This window comes from Montipora foliosa, chromosome 6 (genome assembly GCF_036669935.1).
Source record: "Montipora foliosa isolate CH-2021 chromosome 6, ASM3666993v2, whole genome shotgun sequence".
NCBI lineage: Eukaryota > Metazoa > Cnidaria > Anthozoa > Scleractinia > Acroporidae > Montipora > Montipora foliosa.
This window is the reverse complement of record NC_090874.1, coordinates 22,815,127-22,826,828: the sequence shown is the minus strand read 5'-3', so window position 1 is coordinate 22,826,828 and position 11,702 is coordinate 22,815,127. Positions and strand designations below refer to the sequence as shown.

The following is an 11,702-nucleotide window of genomic DNA, read 5'->3' as shown; positions in this document are numbered from 1 at the left end:
GGGTTTTTACCTCTAATAGCAAATATGTTGTTTGTTTCAAAAAATTGTTCGCTGGAAAAAGTGGCCTTTATGAATTCATCATGTTTTATGTTATGTGTGCTGGATAGTTTTTATGGCAATAGTAAAGCATTTTCTTGTTATTCAAGGAAAATGTTCTTCAGGAAAGGGTTTGAACCTGAAGTACATGGTAATTTGACACGATTGAGTTTCTTGTCTTCACGCACGCAATGAAATAGGAAGAGGTTTTCAGGGGCACCCAACGTCAATTTTCGGAAAATATCTGTTCGGAAGACGATTTGAGATCTAGAATTTTCGGAACATTTGTTGTAAAATTTCTTGCTTGCCTGCCTGTCCTAGGATTTTCGAACATCTGAACAATGGTATAATTGCCCACTTTTAACGGATTTTAACCCTAAAAAGGTTACCTAGAATTTTCGGGAGCCTTTTTTCTGGATGAAATTTTCGAAAAGGTTAATTTTGATCCCTCGAATTTTCGGATCACTAGACTTTCAGCTAGGAGATCCGAACAGATAAAAAAAATTAGGGGATAAAAATATGCCTACATCTACCGTTTAAATACTAAAATACGTTTAACAATGCTATGTTTAAGTGGTTTTGAACTATATTCTCGTTGGGTGCCCCTGGGTTTTCGCCTCTAAGAGCAAATATGTTGTTTGTTTCAAAAAATTGTTCGCTGGAAAAGGTGGCCTTTATGAATTCATCATGTTTTATGATATGCGAGCTTAACTGGATAGTTTTATGGCAATAGTATAGCATTTTCGTGTCAAAATGAGGTTAGCGTTTTTCTGTTGTGCTAACTTAATTAAATATAAATATACATTCTGCCTCGTGAGTTTGTTATTCTCGTTAACCAGCAATGGAAAGTCATTGCAACGCGAATGGCGTTTTAGTGCATCTTATGTTGTTTGTTTCAATAAAATGTTTCGCTGGAAAAGGATTCTGTGATATTTTCTGCCTTTGTGAATTATAATATCATGTTGTGCATTGAATTTTCGAGCTTAAGGTTGAAACGTGATACAGGAGGATATTTTTAGTATTGCTGTGTAAGCAGGAAAGGTTTCATGAAAATAAACAGGTCTGTTGGAAGCGTGCTTGAGTTTCAACAAAATGAGCCCCAAAATCAGCAAAAAATTGTGACGTCGGTGAATAATAAAGTAGCTGCTATTTCCAAACTGATGGAATTACCTGGTGATAAATAACCTCGTCTTGGAGAGTAAATTTTTGACTTCGCAGAAACAATGGTGGGCGATTGTGATCTTTGTTTTGAATTCGCTCATTTATTGTCAAACTTTATAACACTTGACAGAGAAAGAAACTTACTAAAACCCGGTATCTTGTCATCACTTCACACAGATGCTTCACTGTTTGGGAAGTAAACATGCCGCGGTAACTTAATCACGGCGCCCGCTGAATCCGATGTCACTTTCGATTTTGCGCTTTTACTTGTGCAGCCAAAAGTACAATAGCAAAAATCTCCCAAAATGTTTGTCGCTGATCGTAACTGTTTATATTCTATATTCATGGTTGGTTCAAAATTAATGTTGTTTTCATGTTGTAAATATGTTATTCTCGAGCGACCGTCCTGGAAACTTCCTTCTGCTCTTTCTAAAAACTGTGTATCAATATTTATTTACTTTTGCATCAATATTTGTTTTTGCATAAAGCAAGCTAACAAAATCTGTACCTTGCTGAATTTGCATTTGTTAACGTTAATAGTATTTTCGGTCCAATGCTTCTGTTTTACGAAGGGGTATATGTCAGATGCTCAGAGGGCACGCGTAAACTTGTCGTGAAAAGAAGTTTATCAACATGTCAGCCCAGAAGCCAATGTTTCTCACTTCCCACTTATTTTCTTCAATCTTTCTGGGTTCAGTACTTTGCTAGTAACCACATGTCTTCTCAGGCTATTTACCCAAGGCTTCTACCATGGCACTTAACCACAATGATAGACAATACTAAAACAATATCGTGCACTGTTAGAGCTACATATTACGCAAGGACAGATCTGTTTCGTCGTACGAACGTGTGAGGACCTGTGAGCCAAAGGGCCTCTGCTGGTATAACTTCTGGGTGACCCCTTACATGGTCTTAATGACCCCCCAACTTGAAAAAAATTGTCTGGAACGGTTCACGTACCACAGGCAACCCAGTGTACCCTAACGGAGGGTCTAGTTTTTTTACGTGTCGGTAAAAGTCTTGCCTGTCACTCCCCTGCTAAGTGGTGTCTTTGTGCATAGAGCCTTCTTCGCGTATTTTCTTAGGATCGAGAGGGTAGTGGGAAATGCGTAGATTTCTCTGGTAGACACAGTAGAACGATTAACTTAACCGGCCATGGCGTCGAAAGTCATGTAACGCGAATGGCGTTTTAGTGGATCTTTGAACAAAATGTACCCTTATGAAGCTCAATAATGGCAAGCGTATTGGATACTGAACAAGACAGACAATGTTAAATGTTGGCGAATGTTAAAAGCGACGAGTAATGGACTTCGACAACAATCTGTCGCCCGTCGAGCCGTAATCAAAGTGAGCTGTCTTCCTAAAATTTTGTCAAGTGTGGTGTTTTGTACAACACTGAAATCAAATGAACAGTTCTCTGGTAACTCAGTATGGGTTCAACAAAGACAGAGAAGGAATCCATATAGTGGATCTGTTATCTCAGTTGTCTCTCTATTTGTATTTAGCTGTTCTCAACTCTGCACAGTCTTCACTAATAAGTCATTGACGTGAATGGCGTTTTAGTGGATCTTTAAACAAAATATACCCTCATGGAGCTCAAGAATGGATCATCAATTGGATGAGCAAGACAGCGCTGAAAAACTAAATATCTGGATTTTAAGCGACGAGTAATGGTCTTCGACAACAATTTCATTTTTCGCCTTCGGATATCAAGTGAGCTTTGTTTCTAATATTTTTTTAACTTGGTATTATATAAATATAATTAAATCCATATGGATTTAACAAATTAACATTGAAGGAGGAATCGAACGCCTACAAGAATGCATCACAGTGTTTACTCAAGTCGTATCTTAGTTGTCTGACAATTTACATTTATCGGTATTTTGTACTCAACTCTGCAAAGGTGTAAAATATTTGGAAATGTGACAGTGAAGAATTATTTGAATGAAAGTTGTTGTCGCTTTTGTGCTTCATTATTAGGGAGCTTAAGCAACGACAACGGCGACGGCAACGAGAACGTCATCTCAAAATATAAATTTGCGTTCTTTTAATCGCTTCGTGACTATTTCAACGTTTTTAATATGACAAGGGTGTGGTGTTTCCTCAAAGATGACACCAGTCGGAACGCCACTCCATTTTAGGAGAGAAAATGAAATTTCATCCTCAAGTGCTGACGTTCTTCATAAAACCAAAAACTTGGCTATTTCACGTTGTTGTTTTGCTGACGACGGCAACGAAATGGACAAAAGTGAAAAACGCACGTGCAGGGCCACAGGTGACCCAGGCTCACTGTGTGCGTCACGTAGGTATTAAAATATAGAGAACATATGAGGCGAAGTTTAGGTCTGAAAATTTGCTAGTAAATGGTAATAAAAATCGATAAAACTTATCATGTGGTGAGCTGTTGTTGTCTTTAATACGTACACGAAGTTTCGGGGAAAATGGTCCCCGTTCACCTTCCTTCATAATATAGTGACAAGGTAGGAGACGGAAGCCAGCGTCGGGACTCCCATCGACCCAAAACAAGCACGATTTTTTCCGCGAAAATCAAATCCAGTCGCTAAATAAACACGCCAGGTTCGTGGAATAGGAATTTCTTTAAACTATGAATCCACTGAAGCATCTCCAGGTAGCAACGCGGAGCCACCAGACTCCGTAAAACTTGTAAGTTAACCTGCTAAAATGGCGGCCAGAAAGCGTGGTACTCACGAAGTGCCCAATTCAAAATGGCACTGAACTCTGGACGCCTGGTGACGAGTATAATACGTTCTGGAGGGAGGGGAGTCCCAAATTGCTAAAAACAAAACTCACTGAGCAATTTGGGACTCCCCTCCCTCGAGGGAGACTTATTATACTCGTCACCAGGCGTCCAGAGTTCAGTGCCATTTTGAATTGGGCACTTCGTGAGTACCACGCTTTCTGGCCGCCATTTTAGTAGGTTAACTTACAAGTTTTACGGAGTCTGGTGGCTCCGCGTTGCTACTTGGAGATGCTTCAGTGGATTCATGGTTTAGAGAAATTCCTATTCCACGAACCTGGCGTGTTTATTTAGCGACTGGATTTGATTTTCGCGGAAAAAATCGTGCTTGTTTTGGGTCGATGGGAGTCCCGACGCTGGCTTCCGTCTCCTACCTTGTCACTATATTATGAAGGAAGGTGAACGGGGACCATTTTCCCCGAAACTTCGTGTACGTATTAAAGACAACAACAGCTCACCACATGATAAGTTTTATCGATTTTTATTACCATTTACTAGCAAATTTTCAGACCTAAACTTCGCCTCATATGTTCTCTATATTTTAATACCTACGTGACGCACACAGTGAGCCTGGGTTACCTGTGGCAGGGCGTGCAAAGCTATTGTTTTTACCCACTAAATACGCAAATTCCTGACGTTCTCGTTGCCTTCGCCGTTGTCGTTGCTTAAGCTCCCTAATTACTGGGTTGCCTATGGCAAACCCAGTCGAGGTCTGCGTTTAGTTTGTTTGTTTTCTTTTTTTTTCTTTTTTTTCTTTTTTATTAATATATTTTTTTTCCGTGTCGGTAAAAGTCTTGCCTGTCACTCCCCTGGTAAGTGGTGTCTTTGTGCATAGAGCCTTCTGCGCGTATTTTCTTAGGATCGAGAGGGTAGTGGAACTGCGTAGATTTCTCTGGTGGACAGAGTAGAATCATTAACTTAGCCTGCAATGGCGTCGAAAGTCATGTAACGCGGATGGCGTTTTAGTGGATCCTTAAACAAAATATACCCTTATGGAGCTCAATAATGGAAAGTCAGTTGGATAAACTAGGCAGGAATCTGAAAAGGGACGAGTACTGGACTTCGACAACAATCTATCGCCCGTCGAGACGAAATCAAAGTGAGTTGTATTTACCTGAAGTACATGGTAATTTGACACGATTGAGTTTCTTGTCTTCACGCACGCAATGAAATAGGAAGAGGTTTTCGCCTCTAAGAGCAAATATGTTGTTTGTTTCAATAAATTTTTCGCTGGAAAAGGATTCTGTGGTATTTTCTGCCTTTGTGAATTATAATATCATGTTGTGTATTGAATTTTCGAGCTTAAGGTTGAAATGTGATGTGGGAGAAGTTTTTTAGTATTGCTCTGTAAGCAGGAAGGGTTCACAGGCCTGTTGGAAGCGTGCTTGAGTTTCAACAAAATGAGCCCCAAAATCAGTGAAAACTTTTGACGCAGATGAATAATAAAGTAGCTGCTATTTCCAAAATGATGGAATTACCTGGTGATAAATAACGTCGTACGCGTCTTGGAGAGTAAATTTTGACTTTGCATAAACAAGAGTTGGGCGATTGTGATCTTTGTTTTGACTTCGCTCATTTCATTGTCAAACTTTATAACACTTGACAGAAAAAGAAACTTACAAAAACCCGCTATCTTGCCATCATTTGACACAGATGCTTCACTGTTTGGCGAGTAAACATGCCGCGGTAACTTAATCACGGCGCCCGCTGAATTCCGGCCATGTCACTTTCGATTTTGCAATTTACTTGAACGTAGCAAAAATCTCCCAAAATGTTTGTAGCTGATCGTAACTTTTTATATTCTATATTCACAGTTCAAAATTAATGTTGTTTTGATGTCGTAAATATTTTATTCTCGATCGACCGTCCGGGAATCTTCCTTCTGCTCTTTCTGAAAACTATGTATCAATAGTTATTTGCTTTTTCATCAATATTTGTTTTGCATAAAGCAAGCTAACAAAATCTGTACCTTGCTGAGTTCGCATTTGTTAGCGTTAATAGTATTTTCGGTCAGATGTTTCTGTTTTTTGTGAGGGGTTTATTGTTTTGGTCTCCCATCCTAACACTAACCCCGCGAAACAGGGCTTGACTTCAGTGAAGTTTATTATTACAAAGCTGTCAGATGCTCAGAGGGCACACTTGTGGTGAAAAGAAGTTGTGAGGGAACTTGAAAATTATCAACATGTCAGCCCAGAAGCCAATGTTTCTCGCTTCTCTTTTATTTGTTATTCTTCAGAGACTGGAATGCTGTATTTCAATACCACACAATTCAGTGCCTTCTGATTTTCTGTAGCACGTACCACAGGCAACCCAGTGTATGCTTCACAGAAGCATCTCGTTAATAGGGTTCCGAGTCGAAAAGGGTTTGATGTGAACTGTCAAAAATGTATTTAATTGCATCTCTTGTTTGCACGCACGCAATTGAAATAGGAAGGTTTTTTTGCCTATAATAGTAAATATGTTGTTTGTTTCGATTAATTTTTCGCTGGAAAAGGATTTTGCCGAGATATTTCCAGCCTTTGTGAACTTTAATATCATGTTGTGTAATTTTCGAGCTTAACAAATTTGCATACGTGTGTTGAAATGTGATACGGGAGCATTTTTGTGGTTAGTGTAACGAAAATAAACAGGTCTGTTGGAAGCTTGCTTGAGTTTCAACAAAATGACCCCCAAAATCGGCAAAAAAAATCTGACACTGATGACTAATAAAGTAGCTGCTATTCCCGAAACAATGGAATTACCTGGCGATAAATAACCTCGTCTTGGAGAGTAAAGTTTTGGCTGTCAACCTGAAGAGTTGGGCGATTGTGATCTTTATGTTGAATTCGCACATTTCTTGTCAAACTTTATAAAACTTGAAAGAAAAAGAAAACTAACAAGAACAAAAACCCGGTATCTGTGTCAAATGATGATTTGACACAGATGCTTCACTGTTTCGCGAGTATTAATATACGCCGCGGTAACTTCATCACGGCGCCCGCTGAATCCGATGTCACTTTCGATTTTGCGCTTTTACTTGTGCAGCCAAAAGTACAATAGCAAAAATCTCCCAAAATGTTTGTCGCTGATCGTAACTTTTTAAATTGGGGGTTAAAAATTAATGTTGTTTTCATGTCATAAATGTTGTTGCCGATGGCAAAATATTTTATTCTCGATTGATCGACCAGAAAACTTCCTTCTGCTCTTCCCAAAAACTTTGTATCACTATTTATTTACTTTTGCATCAATATTTGTTTCGCATAAAGCAAGCTAAGAAAATCAGTTCTTTGCTTGGTCCGCATTTGTTAGCGTTCAAATAGAATTTTCGGTCCAATGCTTCTGTTTTGAGGGGTATATTATTTTGGTCTCCCATCCAGATATTAACCCCGCCGAACCCCTAGGGATTAACTTCAGCAAACTTTAGTATAACAAAGCTGTCAGATGCTCAGAGGGCACGCTTAAACTTGTGGTGAAAAGAAGTTGTGAACGAACTTGAAAATTATCAACACGTGAGCCCAGAAGCCAATGTTTCTCGCTTCTCTTTTACTTGTTATTCTTCAGAGACTGGAATGCTGTAGTTCAATACCACACAATTCAGTGCCTTCTGATTTTCTGTAACACGTACCACAGGCAACCCAGTGTATGCTTCACGGAAGCATTTCGTTTTATCTTGGCTTCAAACATTACAAAATCGCGTAGCCAGGGTAATTGCTAAGTAACCCCGGCTTTGATACGAGCTGCAACCTCCTCGATGCTCTTAAGGACGTTGGCGCTAATTGTTTGTGCGCAACGTTAATGCGCAGGTAACGCGACTGTAATGTGTCACGCATTACTTCGAGCATTGGTAAAGTTGAGGTGTTAAAACCTTTGCAAAAACCGTGGACGATAAGTCTTGCACAGCGTTGGATCAGAGAAGATCGTGATCAGTCAAAATTGATTAAAAAATATTTATGAAAGTCAAGCAGACTACTGCACGGCTGATATTCGCGTTGTTTTATCAGTCGTGCACTAGTCTACTTGACTTGCATAAATATTTTTCAAGCATTAGTTAAAATTACATGGCGACAAAAACGCCGGGAAAAAAAATTCCAGGTGGCGGCAAAATAATGGTACATTTATTTCCGAATCATCATGAAACGTTAAAGAAAAGTGAGCGGGAGGATGGAAAAGCTCTGGAAAAGGTAGCTGATCGAGTAGTGGCTGAAAGTTTGGAAAACTCGAGGACGAACCGTTGCGTAAATTTAATGGGGCCGCTTTTTTTTAAAAATGTTTTTATTACTCTACAAACTTAAGTTCAAAATGAATGCATATTTTTGAAGTTCTTTCCCTTTACTTTCGTGAAATTAGAGCAGTATTTTCGTCCTCGCCCGCTTGAATAGTGCGGACCTGTGTGGAAACAACCAGCGATTAAATTTCACAAAAACCACGCTTCAGAAGATGAGCATGGCGGCAATGGAGAGAGATTATACAAAATACTAACCAAATGGAGATGAAGCCTGCTTAAAACCTCGTTGCTATGCTCGAAAAAGTTTTTTTGGGGGTAAAAACCTTTCATCCCTTCAACGATCGATCCTCTCTTGGGATCCAGTCCTTCCCCGACGGGTCACGCAAAAACGTGACAAACGAAATTTTCCAAGAGCTTTGCAAAATCACATCGATTTTACTCGTTTAGATCGTCGGGTGACCCCTATTTTTTAAATCATGAATCACTTACTTTACTTACTATCTACAAAATATGATGAAATGAAAAAATTCCCACCGTAGGAAGTTATCTATTTTTAACATTTTCCTTCCTCGTGCCATCGAATTCCGGTAGTGGTTGCCACGGATAGAGCTTACGAAAATGCTCGTCGAGGATCAACTCTACTGTTAACGACATCCCTAGCGGCATGCAATTATCTAAAAATCCCACTCCTAAAAACCTATGCACGGAAACCTTCACTCTAACAGTTTATTTTCATGATTTTCGATGGATGAGCAGATGAGGCTACATCTCGCTATTATGACCGATTTCTCGAAATTCAGGCATTTTCCCACTCCCATTTTCTCCGAAACAAAGTGGGTGACCCCAAATTTTTTTTTCATTTTTGGAGTAAGTACTTTATGAACTAACTCTAGGCGAGAAATGAAGAAAATCTCACCGTAGGAAGATTTTGGCGCGAACGTCCTTAAGTGAGAGAAGCTGTCTTTTCGACGTAAAAAACAGAAAGCTCTAATTACGTGTAAAACAATTCATGATCTTGACCCGGAATACCTTCAACGCCTTTTCCGTCAACGCTTTGTTGAATACAACTTGAGAAACTTAGAAGGTAAACTTATTCTGCCCAAGCCAAATACTAATTATTTGAAACGAGGTTTGTTGTACGCGGGGCCTGTTTGTGGAACAATTTGCCCCAATACGTAAAAATGCTGACTCTATTGGGTAGTTGAAACGGAGAATCATCAAGCAGGTATCTGACTGGCCTATCGGATTTCCACACGGTAATCGTATAAAACAGTTGTAATGCGTTTTTTTGTTAGTTTTTTTAGCTTAACTGATGATTTTCCGAGTTTCAATAAAGTTTACTGACTTACTTACTCTTCTACAAATTGTCGACCAAAATACAAAAAATTGAGGCATGCAGGGTTGGAAAATACCGCCTGAACAAATCGTCCTCTTCTCTAAATATTTAGGTCTTAGGCACTAAGTATATGATACTCGAGCTCGTTTAAGTAGGTGAACAATTAATGTGGCAAAATTCACGGCAGCCGAGCAAATGATGATAATGACAAATTTCTCGCTCAAGCATAAATTACAATTTATGCTTGAGCGAGAAATTTGTCATTATCTGTGAACCGGGGCGATGTACATTGAACAAAAGAAACGAGTTGGTATCATCATGCGGGCACCGAGCGAAGGCGCTACAACAGAACAATTAGCTTAGCACCCTAACACCAACATGTATGTAAATTTACGTAGTGTTTGTGATATAAAAATAAGTGCGCAGCAGCGTGAATAAAACTCCTGAAGAGTGAGGCTTCAAGCCTTACGAAACAGGCCTGTAGGGCAATTACCGTGTAGCCATGTTTTAATTCTCACAGCCCTCTATAGTTACGCTCTACCTTGTATTGAACACTCTAACTGGCTCGATCACCACCGCTTTTTGATTTTATAGATATATATATGTGTGTGTGTGTGTGCTGTATAGGTTTGCGTGTTTTTTGCTAGCCGACTGCGGGCAATCCCCTCTTAAATGGTCTTATGTCACGCACGTCTTGGTTTTAATTTAAGCGTCTAGATCCGCCGCGCTGAACAGTTAGCATACTAGTAACTGGTACTTTCACTGAAATAACTATCGTATTTGCCTCTTTGCTATTGACAAAAGAATCCCTTTAGGAAATTGGACCTCTTACCTCGATCTATGGCCTTTCTGTCATCAAAAGGTAACTTGCTATGCTGCAGTAAAAGTTGCTGTACCTCACCTTCCTTGGCTATAACAGTACTCGTTCCCTTTCTAATGTAATGCTGGAACCCTCCGTTTGAGCTTTCTCGACACTGGTGAGGTCCATTTTCACTTGGAGTGGCATATATCATAAGTAAATGCTTGTCGTCTCGGTTAACCTTAGGTAACAGTCTCGGCTGATACTCAGGCTTGATGTGCCCCTTGCACAAGGCAGTTATAGTCTTCTGTGTTTTATCGAGGCTTTCCGCTGTAACACCCACAACGTTTGCGGTACCGTCTTCTAAAGGTTTGTCATCGACACCGAGAACGATGTAGCCCCCATCATCATTAAAAAAATCGTTTGCAAAGGCGCAAATTGTATGCAAAACCTGCCATGAAGTTGGACCAGTATTCCATGACCTTTTAAATTCGATTGTCTGCTTTTCAACTCTATGGAAATCCAAGAAATCATCAACATTGCTAACCAATTCACTGGAATAACATTGAGCCATGTGGCAGCCTGAAGAGCATCGGCGAGCTCTTTGGGCATTCAAACTATGTCAATATTTCCGCCTCGACAGATTACTGTGTCTATACTAAAATCATGCGCAGAACGTATCACCTCGTAGAAAAGCGAGGTGGAACCACCGATCTCAAGATCAGTGGGCGAAACGGCAGCTTTGCTGGATCCAAAAGTGCTGATGAATGACGTTTCAGTGCTCGATCAGAGGGAAAATATTTTTCCAATAAACCTGCATTTTGCCCAAAAATTCTGCTCGACGAAATATTGTTACATTCCAAAGTTGTATCACTGGAAGTAATTTCATAACAAACACACACAAGAACACGTCAAGTGTACAGAGACGGTTAGGTGAAACGGTAGGTTACTGCTTACCAGAAAAGCACTAAATGCTGAAATCAATCAATTTTTCTTGTTTGAGCCACACGGTTGCCGTTTGTAGTGAACGCGAGGCTAAATCTTTCTATTGTGTAGTGAGACGATTTTGTAAAGGCCCGCTTGGCTAATATGGTTGCCGAAAAGTATCAATATTCGATGTCGCGTATATGCGTTTGATCATTTCCACATATTGACAATAAAATTCAAATATACTTGACAACTCAAATATATTTGAATTTTATTGTCAATATGTGGAAATGATCAAACGCATTTACGCGACATCGAATATTGACACATTTCCGCAACCATAGGCAAACGGCTTGAACATCTGTTTGATTTAGTTGAACAGCAATGTCGAAAACCGTTCGCCAACCTCTTTCAACCGTGTTGAAACACGTTGAATCGAAGTCATTCAACACGTCTTTTTCCTTGTTATCGCGAATGTTGA

General features: G+C 39.7%; 1 protein-coding gene across 1 annotated transcript in view; it reads right to left on the bottom strand.

Moving 5' to 3' along the window:
• The window catches only part of LOC138006996 (uncharacterized), a 30,975-nt gene extending 19,618 nt beyond the window's left edge, over nt 1–11,357 (bottom strand). Inside the window, exon 1 of the mRNA XM_068853647.1 lies at nt 10,328–11,357. Within this exon, the coding sequence (XP_068709748.1) occupies nt 10,328–10,868 (541 nt within the window). The 5' untranslated portion in view covers nt 10,869–11,357. The remainder of the gene's footprint in view (nt 1–10,327) is intronic.
• Nucleotides 11,358–11,702: the final 345 nt, after the last annotated feature.